Genomic DNA, 12040 nt, shown 5'->3' on the forward strand with positions numbered 1-12040 from the left:
ATAGGGTCCGAGGGGTATCCAAGGCCCATCAGGGCAAATGGGAAAACCTGGCAAGAGAGTAAGATATTTCTGTTTATTTTTCACATGGACAAAAGATGATTATGTTTTGCTTTCATTTGAATGAGTCTTCAGTTAGCATATGGACACATAATAGTCATATCTTCTCTGATCTTTCTGTGACAGGGTCGTGCTGGAACCGACGGGGCCCGTGGAATGCCTGGAGAATCTGGATCTAAGGTTCAAGAAAAAATTCTCACCCACATATATGTGATATGCTATATAGTACATATAAATATATCGTTTCAATTTTTTACCTCATCTTCTTCTCAGGGTGACAGAGGTTTTGATGGGCTTCCAGGTCTGCCTGGTGAGAAGGGACACAGGGTGAGTATGAACGCATACAAATCAATTCGACAAATGCAATAAAATAAGAGTAAATGACCAGGGCTATCTAGAGGAGCTTTTGAAATGTAGATGAAGAGATTCACAGCAATTTTCCAGCTTATGCTAATTACTCAATTATCTCCTAGATGCAACTCCTATAAGATTTTGGCAAAGGTAACTCTGTATATTATGGTAAAATAAAATAAAACAAAATAAAACATCTCTGTTGTGCTGAAGCTCAGAACACTTTTTTAATAACTTTCATTACAAACATTAATAATTAACATTAATAACTTTGACATTGACACATATTGTAGATTATTATCCCAGTGCTATTGGTTAGCATTTTTTTTATTTAACAAAATTTAGATTTCTTTACAATGACTGTTAATACCATGAGTAAAAAAAAAATAATAATTAATAATAACAATAGTAAGTGTAGGTACTGTAATAGGCACATCTTTACAATTAAAATTTTTTTTTTTTTTTAAAGCAACACAAATTTTGCCCCCTTACTGTACATCGGAAACAAGGACATCAAACACACAACATTAGCAATACAGTTTTGTTCTTCATTGTATTAAGGATAATAATAAATAATGATACAGAGAAGAATCATGAGTTCTTCCGAGGTGAAATTAAGAGCCTTCTACTCTGGAAACTTTACAGTAGGGTATTTCCAGCCTTTTCCCATGTAAACACAGGTAATAATTATAGGATCCAAAATGACTCCCTAGATCACTTTCAAGCCAAGGTGAAATGATTCTATATTAAGTTGGATGTAATAAAGTATGATGCTTCCTGTCTGTCTCTTTCTGACAGGGTGAGAACGGTCCTCCTGGTCCCTCTGGACCTCTCGGAGAGGACGGACCAAGGGTAAATGCTTTTCTGAATCACCTGTAGAAAAAAAAAGTCCTTCTTATCATTTAATTGTTTTATCTATTAGAATAATCATATTCTCTTCACTTCTTTCTCCTTTACAGGGAGAAGATGGAGAGATTGGACCAAGAGGACTTGCTGGTGAGAGTGTAAGTGTGTCTCACCTTGTATTTTTCTTTTTTCTTTTTTTTTATGTTTTATTTCCAGTTTGCCACCAGGGGGCAGAGTCACTCAACAGCCTATTATGATTCCTATTAAAATTCAGAAGAGAATACTTGCTCTTTTTAATCAGAACCTTCTCATTTCTTTTTATCTCAGGGGCCACGAGGTCTGCTCGGCCCTAGAGGCCCTCCTGGACCTCCTGGACAACCTGTAAGTGATTTTTAATTTATAATCTTGTGGATCTGATGCTGATTGCTTGCTTCTAATCTTTCACAATTGATTTCTGCAGGGCATTGGTGGTGTTGATGGTCCACAGGGTCCCAAAGGAAACATGGTAAGAGACATGGATCTCGTAAACATGACGTTTTGTAGATAAAATCAGCGTAGCAGATGCTGATAATACTTGCTGAGTGAATCTCTGTGGGTTTTAGACGTGTTTCGGCCTTTATGTATGTGTACTAGGACTACAGTCAAGTTTAAATTTCATTTCTTAATGAACTACAAAATACATTTCTTACTGCCACAGTGACGTCACCAGTGGACGAATAAACCTTGTGTAAGAAAATAGCTTGGAGTTTGGCGTATCAAATCCGAAACATCTTCTGTTTTTGGAACCAAATTATGAAAACAACAGTTAATTCATCTGTTTGTTTGAGTATAAATGCTAAGTCATGACCCCTCAGATATATTCAAGAGCTTTTTAACAGAACTAAACTGATATGCCATGAAAAATAAATGTTTCAAATAAAGCTACTAGGTTAGCAGAAGCTAATCTTGCAAATTTTTCAACTAAACACATGTTAAACACTGAACTTTCTGTCAAATATGAGGACAGGCATTCTGAAGCTGACAAGGTATACAGTAGCCTTTTTTCTGTTAGCTTTAACATTAATATTGTTCATATAACATACTTAGTTTTGTTAGCATTGTGTTCACTATATTAACACGATATTCACATCAGCAAGCAAAGCACATATGTTAACCCACAGAGAAATATATAGAACATTGCTGGTCATTTGACATATTCAGGGTGCATATGACATGTACTGTAATTTTTTTGTTGAACAGGGACCCCAGGGAGAGCCGGGCCCTCCTGGTCAACAGGGAATCCCAGGAGCACAGGTGAGAACAAACACACTTTAGACACTGAACCTCAGAGGTTTTACTGTAAGGTTTGAGTATTGTTTCTCTTATGTAAGATACAGTTTGGTTGACTTTGGATCAAGCAATCCCATGTCATCTAAATTGTAATTTTCTTTTTATATTGAGGGTTCCCTTGGAAATGTCACAGAATTTAATAAAATCAGATAATGAGAAAGCATGGACATTTTTTAAAAATTTATTTATTTATTGACTTAATGCTAATTTGTAAATTATCTCTTAGGTGCAATCCCTATAAGAATTTGGAAAGAAAGTATGGTAACTGTATATTGTTTTAAAATAAAAAAACGAAAAAGTAAAAAAGAAAAAAAAAGCTTAAAAAACAATAATTAATATATAGCTCCATAATAAATAATAAATTATGTGTATAGAATATCTATTTATTATTAAATATTCAAATAAATATCTGAAATATATATAGGCGTGTGTGTGTGTGTGTGTGTGTGTGTGTGTGTGTGTGTGTGTTAAAAACAACAAAAACTAATAAAAATTACAAAAATTTAAAATGAACATGAAAGACGAATTTCTAAAAATGCAATCTAAAATTAAATTATCAAAAATATATAATACTATAATAGTATCCATATATAGAGTGTGTATATATATATATATATATATATTTACTCTTTGATTTTGCTTAATTACTGGCTTAAATCTTTCATTCATTTATTAATTTAATTCTGAATTATTATTTAGCCCAATTTGTATATTTAGGGCCAATATTTAGCCCTCTTTTTTTCTTTTTTTTTTCTTTTTGTAATTCCTCATCCCCACTATCATTTTTAATTCCGAACGACTCTGAAGCTCAGAGGGCACGGTGAAATTATTTGAAATATTTCTGTAAGCCTCTGCTGGGCTCAGAGGAAGTGGGCAGCTAAAAGCGTCTCATTCATAACGCCCCACCTGCAGCGGTCGAATCAGAGCAGTGAGCTCAAATTTCCCTGGAGTGAACTCCTGGTCAGCACATTACACAAATACACTGAATCAGCCACTGTAAACACACACAGTAAACACACGTGTGTATGCACACACACTCAAGCACACTGTGCAAACATGAGTGACCCTGCCAACACACACACAGGGACAATTCAATAAGTCCATTATGGGGTGTAAGTCATCAGTTTGGGCTCCTCTCTACCACACACCTACTCCTCTATCACCCCCCCTCCCCCTGCTGCCATGGCAACAACGCATGACATTTGCTGTCTGTTTTCTGTTGTACAGGGTCTTCCAGGTCCACAGGGCCCCATCGGACCGCCTGGAGAAAAAGTAAGTCTCTTGTGGTTTTCATGCATATAATTCTCAGGAGTCCCTTTGAACAGAAGGAGACCAAAAAGAAAGATTTTGAAACATACTGTGGTGATGTAAACTTATGTTCTTTATGATTACACAGGCCTCCATATATATATATATATGTATATATATATATATATTAGTGCTGTCAAACGATTAATCATGATTAATCGCATCCAAAATAAAAGTTTCTGTTTACATAATATATGTGTGTGTACTGTGTATATTTACTATTTATATTTAAATACAGACACATGCATGTATATATTTAAGAAAAATATGTTACGTTTATATATTAAATATATTTATATATTATATAATTTATATGAATATAAATATATACATGTAAATACATGTAAATATTTTCAAAATATATGCTGTATGTGTGTGTCTTTATATATATATACATAATATAAAGTATTTATTTAAGTTATTAATCACTTATATTTGTATTTCTTGCTCTTTTGCTTTGGTTACATAAATAAATGCAAAATGAACTTCAGTGCAGGATAGATGTGAGCCGAGCATGCATTTATTTCTGTAGCATTTCATGATTCAGTGCATGTTATTGCCTGTAGGGCATCTATGGTCTTAGAAATTCTTCTTAATCCAATCGAAGTTCTTTTTCTCTGTCTCTTCATACAGGGTCCTCAGGGAAGGTCTGGTTTGCCTGGATTGCCTGGCGCAGACGGACCTCCTGTAAGTATCAGTGATACTGATATATCAAGTGATTCATGTCTGCTAAACTACTGATAGGTGATGATTGAAACATATTTCACAGCCCTTTGTCTATAACTCTGACAAAGACCATAACCGATTCTCTATCTTCTTACATATTTTGCTTGCTGACATAATTGATACTATAGAAGCATCATAGCAAAGATGTATGTTGAATATGCAACTCAAGTGATTTAAAACAGCAAGCTTTGAGAACTATAGCTAATGTCACACACTAGACATATATGTCTCTCGCAGTGTTGGGGGTAACGCATTACAAGTAACACGAGTTACGTAATCAGATTACTTTTTTCAAGTAACTTGTAAAGTAACGCATTACTTTTTAATTTACAAGAGAATATCTGAGTTACTGTTTCAAATAAGTAACGCAAGTTACTTTTTTTCTCTCCGCATTACTTTTAAAAGTAACTTTCCCCAACACTGGTCTCTCGCCTGTCACCTTATACTAATTATCTCTCTTTATTTTATAGGGACATCCTGGTAAAGAGGGTCCTGCTGGAGAGAAAGGAGCTTTGGTAAGGAAACAATTTTAGGGAGCATTTATGCAGAATGTATACTGGTCGATCAGTTTTCTATATGTATTATCATTATTTTATGGATTAGTAATAAAAAATGTATTTACTTTTGTGATGATGCTAATGCCAGGCAGCTAAAAAAGCAGCAAAAAATTTGCTAATCCAAATTGTTCTCGGAGGTAAATGTGTCTTGGAGAGTATTTAGTCTTGATCTTTTAGCTGTTTGACCAATAAATCCTCAAAAAAGTAATATTTTGGTTTTCTTCTTTCAGATTTAGAAAACGTTGTTTGAAAGTATCTGATCAGTATGTTTAGCTATAAACCTCTTGCAAGGTTACCTCAGCCACAGATATTCGTTCTTCGCCGCACACATTTCATCATTTTTCAATGTTGTCACTTTCAGGGCCAGTCCGGTCCCCAGGGCCCTATCGGCTATCCTGGCCCTCGCGGTGTGAAGGTAAAGCATTTTTTGTATTTGATAGAGATTTATTGGTGTTTTGTTGAGTTTGTGATCTTTGCTTGATCACATGCTCTCTGTCTTACAGGGTGCTGATGGCGTTCGTGGACTGAAGGGAGGCAAAGGAGAGAAGGTATGCAAAAATCCACATCTTTTTTGAATGACGCTGCTAGAAGATGATGCTTGCACTAAGAATCATTGCAGTGGCACTTACTGGTCACTAAATCTGCATAAAAAGAATATAGCCACTACACGTTCTCTCCTCTTAAACATCATGTCATAAGTGCAGTTTAATCATGCAGAGAGAGTGTCATAAAAGTTATTCCAGACAAAATCACTCCATCACTATTAAGTACTTCCAGAGCCACACAAACCTCTTCTTTCCCCTTCTCAAAAACCATCAACCATCATTGAAACGAATACTAATCAGATTGCAGTCGGCTGTAATTTAGCAATGTAGAAAAAAAAAGTTTGAGAATGACACTCAACTGATGGTGGGATTGATACTGTAGTGCCAGCATAACAAGACTGAGTATGTAGCCGTGTCCATATCCAAATAAATAAGGCATTAGTTAAGTTGACAATGCTGTCAGGTGGTCACAAAGTTGCATAATGCATCTTGCACATGCAGGCGAGAGATTTAGACTGATATTTGGTGACAGAATGAGAATTCAATCATAAATCAACACTATGAACCATAATAGTTAGCATACCTTTAGCTGCTAGCTCTTCTTTTAGCCGTTAGCACACATTTAGTCAAGTGCCGTCAGGTGATCACAAAGTTGCATAATGCATCATGCATCAAGATTGAGACTGATTAAATGAGAATTCAATCATAGATCACCACTCTGTATCATAAGCTGTTAGCTTACTTTTAGCCGTTAGCACACATTTAGTTAAGTGTATTTCAGCTGTTGCTCACTTCTACCACAGTTTTGGTCTAATTTATTCCATACACACAATATTGTAACTTCTAGACTGAATGAAATTATTGAAAGTGTTGCAGTACTGCATTTTTGTCAGCAGATGGAGATCTAGTACAATGTTAAAGAATTAATGGTGCTGTGTTTATATGCAGAAGCTATAGCTTCATCACTCTATATGTTTTCCCTAATGTCTCATCCTACTTTTCAGGGCGAGGATGGTTTCCCGGGTTTCAAGGGAGACATGGGTCTCAAAGGCGATAGGGTAAATAAACATCAAATAAACTTGCTGTCTTCAAGCCCATGCTAATTTAACCCAAGAAGGGCTGCACTGATTTTTTTCTGTGCATGTTTAGGGTGAGCTTGGATTGGCCGGACCCAGAGGTGAGGATGGACCAGAAGGTCCGAAGGGTCGTGCAGGTCCCAATGGTGAATCTGGAGCCCTGGGACCTGCTGGAGAAAAGGTATGCTGCTTGTTGATTACGGATTACCGTTATTAGTTGATTACCGAGGCACGGGGTGTCAGGAAGTGATGCAGAGTTTGTGTTTGGAATATTAATATCAAATTAGATGTTTGTTTGTCCAGAGATGTTCTTGCACTAATGATCCTTGGCTTGTTTTCCACCAGGGCAAACTTGGTGTTCCGGGATTACCCGGCTATCCAGGACGTCAAGGACCAAAGGTATGCACTTAAATTGAACATGACACCTGTACCTGCATCACGATTGTTTCACTTGTGAGCTAAACAACAACTTGGCTCATTAGCATGAACTAATGCCCTCCTGAGAATGCATTATGCATGCTGCACCGAGTGAGGCTTTTTTAAAATGAGCAGCTCATGCCAGGATTGTTCCCTGTGCTGTTGGGGATGCTGGTCACGCAGGCAGCGAGAAGAAGTCGGAGCACAGATGCCTGTGTCAGACCTCAGTGCCTTTCATCAACAACAGCATCAGCTGTAGCAGCAGTACCCAATCTGGCTCAAGCCAGCCCCAAGCTAGACCTTAAGTGGCTTTGGAGGTTTGGAGATCTTCTATGACAAACATTGGTGTCATTACAGGCACCTAGTTGGTACAATTAGGAAGACTCTTGAGTTTTCAGTTCACAATTTGATACATTGCTTGGTAAATGTATATGGAGTGCACGTCAGTCATTTAAAATTTATAATCAGTATTTTTTTGTCCTAAAACATCCTAAAATATAAGATATTAATACTTGTTTATTTAAATAAAAATATATTCTTACACTCCTGGAAGATTTTTGCTATGAACGCACTGTTTCTGCATCCAAAACTAAAACATTAATTAATTTGGATTATTTTTATTTTAGAATATGTACTTTCAGACTATGATACATAGTACATTAAGTTAAACTTAAAATCTAATTTTTAACCACTGATGAAAGCTATTTTGGGAATAATTTTGGGAATGCCATTAAAAAGATATTATTAAGCCAACAATGTCAAATTCTGTAAATGTATTTATTTTTTATTAACATGATTTTATTTAATTTGTGTGTTAGGCTGTCAAAACCTGTTTGTTTGCATGTCCCGATGGACTTGACACAAGCTTAACCAATGGCGTGAGTTTTTGTTTGTCAAACCAATGACAGACAGAGGGAGTGTTCAGGGAAACCTCATTCCCTATTTTTGCAGTAGCCAATAGTGGAGGAGAAATTGAATTTTTCACCTTTAAAGCTTATCATGAATTTGTTTGAATAAGATGGAATAAAGCCCAGTCCTAGCGGAGGTGCTGACTCCGTTGGTAGATTTATGGTCTCATAAATCCGCTCCTATTTAGGAGCATTAACGAACAACAGACAAGTGATGTGATTACAAGCACTTTGACATACCATCATCTCTGGAATGGATTCAAACAGCCTGCCAACTCTCAAATTATCATGAAGTGCACTTTTGAAGACCAGCCATCACGGTCTGAGTGGTTACTGGCGTCAGAGTTGTGGCATTTTTTTATAGAGTGTCATTGCTTGTTCGTCAATGCCTCACCTTTACAGTTTCATAATATCCTTTGTGGTAAATCAAACCTGATTTCTCCAGAAGGCCTAGCCTTAAAATGAATGTGTAAAATAATGTATTGATTTTCTTTCTTGAATGCTTATTCCGCTGTCAGGATTGAGGAACGTGGGTAAGCTGTTTTTAATTTACTGCATTGAAAATGAGAGAAAGAAACAGACAAGAAGTGCGAATGAGAGCAATTAAGGCCCAATCCCAATTCTATTTTATACCCCTTCCCCTACCCCTCCGCCTACCCCTTGTCCCTTGAAACAGAGTGTCAAGGGGTAGGGGTGAAAATATTCCCCTAAGAATTGGGACACAAAATATATTCTTACACTCCTGGAAGATTTTTGCTATGAACGCACTGTTTCTGCATCCAAAACTGTGTACTTTCCGAATATGAATAGATAGTTTAATGAAGTTAAATTTGAAACTTAATTTTCAACTATTAATGAAAACTCCATAATCAGAAAAAGATATTATAAAGACAACAATGCCAAATTCTGAAAATATTAACATTTATTTATTATTAACATTAATTAATTTGGATTATTTTTATTTTAGAATATGTACTTTCAGACTATGATACATAGTACATTAAGTTAAACTTAAAATCTAATTTTTAACCACTGATGAAAGCTATTTTGGGAATAATTTTGGGAATGCCATTAAAAAGATATTATTAAGCCAACAATGTCAAATTCTGTAAATGTATTTATTTTTTATTAACATGATTTTATTTAATTTGTGTGTTAGGCTGTCAAAACCTGTTTGTTTGCATGTCCCGATGGACTTGACACAAGCTTAACCAATGGCGTGAGTTTTTGTTTGTCAAACCAATGACAGACAGAGGGAGTGTTCAGGGAAACCTCATTCCCTATTTTTGCAGTAGCCAATAGTGGAGGAGAAATTGAATTTTTCACCTTTAAAGCTTATCATGAATTTGTTTGAATAAGATGGAATAAAGCCCAGTCCTAGCGGAGGTGCTGACTCCGTTGGTAGATTTATGGTCTCATAAATCCGCTCCTATTTAGGAGCATTAACGAACAACAGACAAGTGATGTGATTACAAGCACTTTGACATACCATCATCTCTGGAATGGATTCAAACAGCCTGCCAACTCTCAAATTATCATGAAGTGCACTTTTGAAGACCAGCCATCACGGTCTGAGTGGTTACTGGCGTCAGAGTTGTGGCATTTTTTTATAGAGTGTCATTGCTTGTTCGTCAATGTCTCACCTTTACAGTTTCATAATATCCTTTGTGGTAAATCAAACCTGATTTCTCCAGAAGGCCTAGCCTTAAAATGAATGTGTAAAATAATGTATTGATTTTCTTTCTTGAATGCTTATTCCGCTGTCAGGATTGAGGAACGTGGGTAAGCTGTTTTTAATTTACTGCATTGAAAATGAGAGAAAGAAACAGACAAGAAGTGCGAATGAGAGCAATTAAGGCCCAATCCCAATTCTATTTTATACCCCTTCCCCTACCCCTCCGCCTACCCCTTGTCCCTTGAAACAGAGTGTCAAGGGGTAGGGGTGGAGTAAAATAATCTATTGATTTTCTTTCTTGAATGCTTATTCCGCTGTCAGGATTGAGGAACGTGGGTAAGCTGTTTTTAATTTACTGCATTGAAAATGAGAGAAAGAAACAGACAAGAAGTGCGAATGAGAGCAATTAAGGCCCAATCCCAATTCTATTTTATACCCCTTCCCCTACCGGTTACTGTCGTCAGAGTTGTGGCATTTTTTTATAGAGTGTCATTGCTTGTTCGTCAATGTCTCACCTTTACAGTTTCATAATATCCTTTGTGGTAAATCAAACCTGATTTCTCCAGAAGGCCTGGCCTTAAAATGAATGTGTAAAATAATGTATTGATTTTCTTTCTTGAATGCTTATACCGCTGCCAGGATTGAGGAACGTGGGTAAGCTGTTTTTAATTTACTGCATTGAAAATGAGAGAAAGAGACAGACAAAAGTTGAGAATGAGAGCGATTAAGACTCATCAGTAGTGACTCTTAATATTAACTCTGTTTGGTTGTTTATCTGACTGAGTGGCCATTTGTTTTTGTCCAATGTCTGGATCTCTGTCCTCGGTGGACCCTGTTGTATTTCCGCACTGACAAGCGATCCCTTCCTGAAGCTCTCCTGTGCTTAGTCTTGTGCAAACAAAACAAGGAAACTGATAATTGAGATCGGCCTTGTTTATCTTGGGATATATCATATGCATTCAAAGGCTATCTTTCAACCGCTGAATTATTCTGAGAAAAAAGCTTGCCAACAATAGGGACAAAGCAGTTTCACAGCTATTTAAAACTCTACAGTGGAAGTAGCAAAGCCAAGGATGCTAATGCTAACAGATTGTAATGGCATTTAACTGTCGGAATCAGTAGGAGAGTCGGGACTCTTGGAGTTCATACCTCGTTAATATGCAGGTCCTGCCGCCTTCTCTTCCTCCCTTAAGTCTTTTTCTTTGATTTGCAGGGTTCGACCGGTTTCCCCGGATTCCCAGGAGCCAATGGAGAGAAAGGAGGCAGGGTGAGATGGATTCTTCCAACCTGCTTTGTGTGAAGTGCACACTGCATTATAACAAACATATGAAAAAGGCTGATTGATTCCTTCTATGAAAGGATTTGTATGATGACTTTGTACAAAAACACGGACACGAATCAATACGTGACTACAAAAGATGCTGGAACGATTGCGTTCATGGTGATTCAGCGACAATCACGCATCTGGAAAACCATTCACTTGCAGAAAGTGGGCAAAAGTGCGTGAATACGTTGGGTCAAAGGTCATCTGAATGTACTTACATTTACACTCACCTTATGGCAACCTTTACATGTATATTGTTACTTACAACCTTTACATTTGCCTTTGCATTTACCTTTACATTTAAGTCAATTGTATGTGGTATGCAGTAAAACTGAGGTAGTGTTATTAAATTTGATCCACCGGTTAAAATTAGACCTGTTAAATTTAATCCTGGCTGAAACTATTCAATGCCTGAATGGAAATCTTTAAAAAAAATCACTTTATTATATACAGGTATGTGGTCTGAACATTTATCTCCATAAATGTCTTTTAAAATATATTTTACATGTAATAGTATATATTTGTTTAATTAGCTTTCCTTTTTTAAGCTACCATTCAATGTACTAGTTTAGCATACCACAGGTCGATTAGCCTACTAGCTTAGCTCATCAGGGGAAGGGCTAAGGGGTAGAATTGGGATTGGGCCTAAGACTCATCAGTTGTGACTCTTAATCTTAACTCTGTTTGCTTGTTTATCTGACTGAGTGGCCATTTGTTTTCGTCCAGCGTCTGTTGTTTCAGTTTATTATATCGTCCTCTGTCCTCGGTGGACCCCGTTGTATTTCTACACTGACAAGCAATCCCTTCCCGAAGCTCTCCTGCACTTAGTCTTATGCAAACAAAACAAGGAAACTGATCATCGAGATTGGCCTTGTTTATCTTGGGATATATCATACGCATTCAAAGTCTATCTTTCAACCG

At 36.7% G+C, this 12040-nt stretch overlaps 1 protein-coding gene across 1 annotated transcript in view; it reads left to right on the top strand.

Annotated features, from left to right (window-relative positions):
- The window catches only part of col11a1a (collagen, type XI, alpha 1a), a 78609-nt gene that overhangs the window by 35137 nt on the left and 31432 nt on the right, over positions 1–12040 (top strand). The window contains exons 19-32 of the mRNA XM_016472165.1: positions 1207–1260; positions 1368–1412; positions 1582–1635; positions 1715–1759; positions 2494–2547; positions 3811–3855; positions 4525–4578; positions 5088–5132; positions 5536–5589; positions 5678–5722; positions 6724–6777; positions 6869–6976; positions 7141–7194; positions 11009–11062. Of these exons, the coding sequence (XP_016327651.1) occupies positions 1207–1260; positions 1368–1412; positions 1582–1635; positions 1715–1759; positions 2494–2547; positions 3811–3855; positions 4525–4578; positions 5088–5132; positions 5536–5589; positions 5678–5722; positions 6724–6777; positions 6869–6976; positions 7141–7194; positions 11009–11062 (765 nt within the window). The remainder of the gene's footprint in view (positions 1–1206; positions 1261–1367; positions 1413–1581; positions 1636–1714; positions 1760–2493; positions 2548–3810; positions 3856–4524; positions 4579–5087; positions 5133–5535; positions 5590–5677; positions 5723–6723; positions 6778–6868; positions 6977–7140; positions 7195–11008; positions 11063–12040) is intronic.

Source organism: Sinocyclocheilus anshuiensis, unplaced genomic scaffold (genome assembly GCF_001515605.1).
Source record: "Sinocyclocheilus anshuiensis isolate Anshui unplaced genomic scaffold, SAMN03320099.WGS_v1.1 scaffold392, whole genome shotgun sequence".
NCBI classification, from domain to species: domain Eukaryota; kingdom Metazoa; phylum Chordata; class Actinopteri; order Cypriniformes; family Cyprinidae; genus Sinocyclocheilus; species Sinocyclocheilus anshuiensis.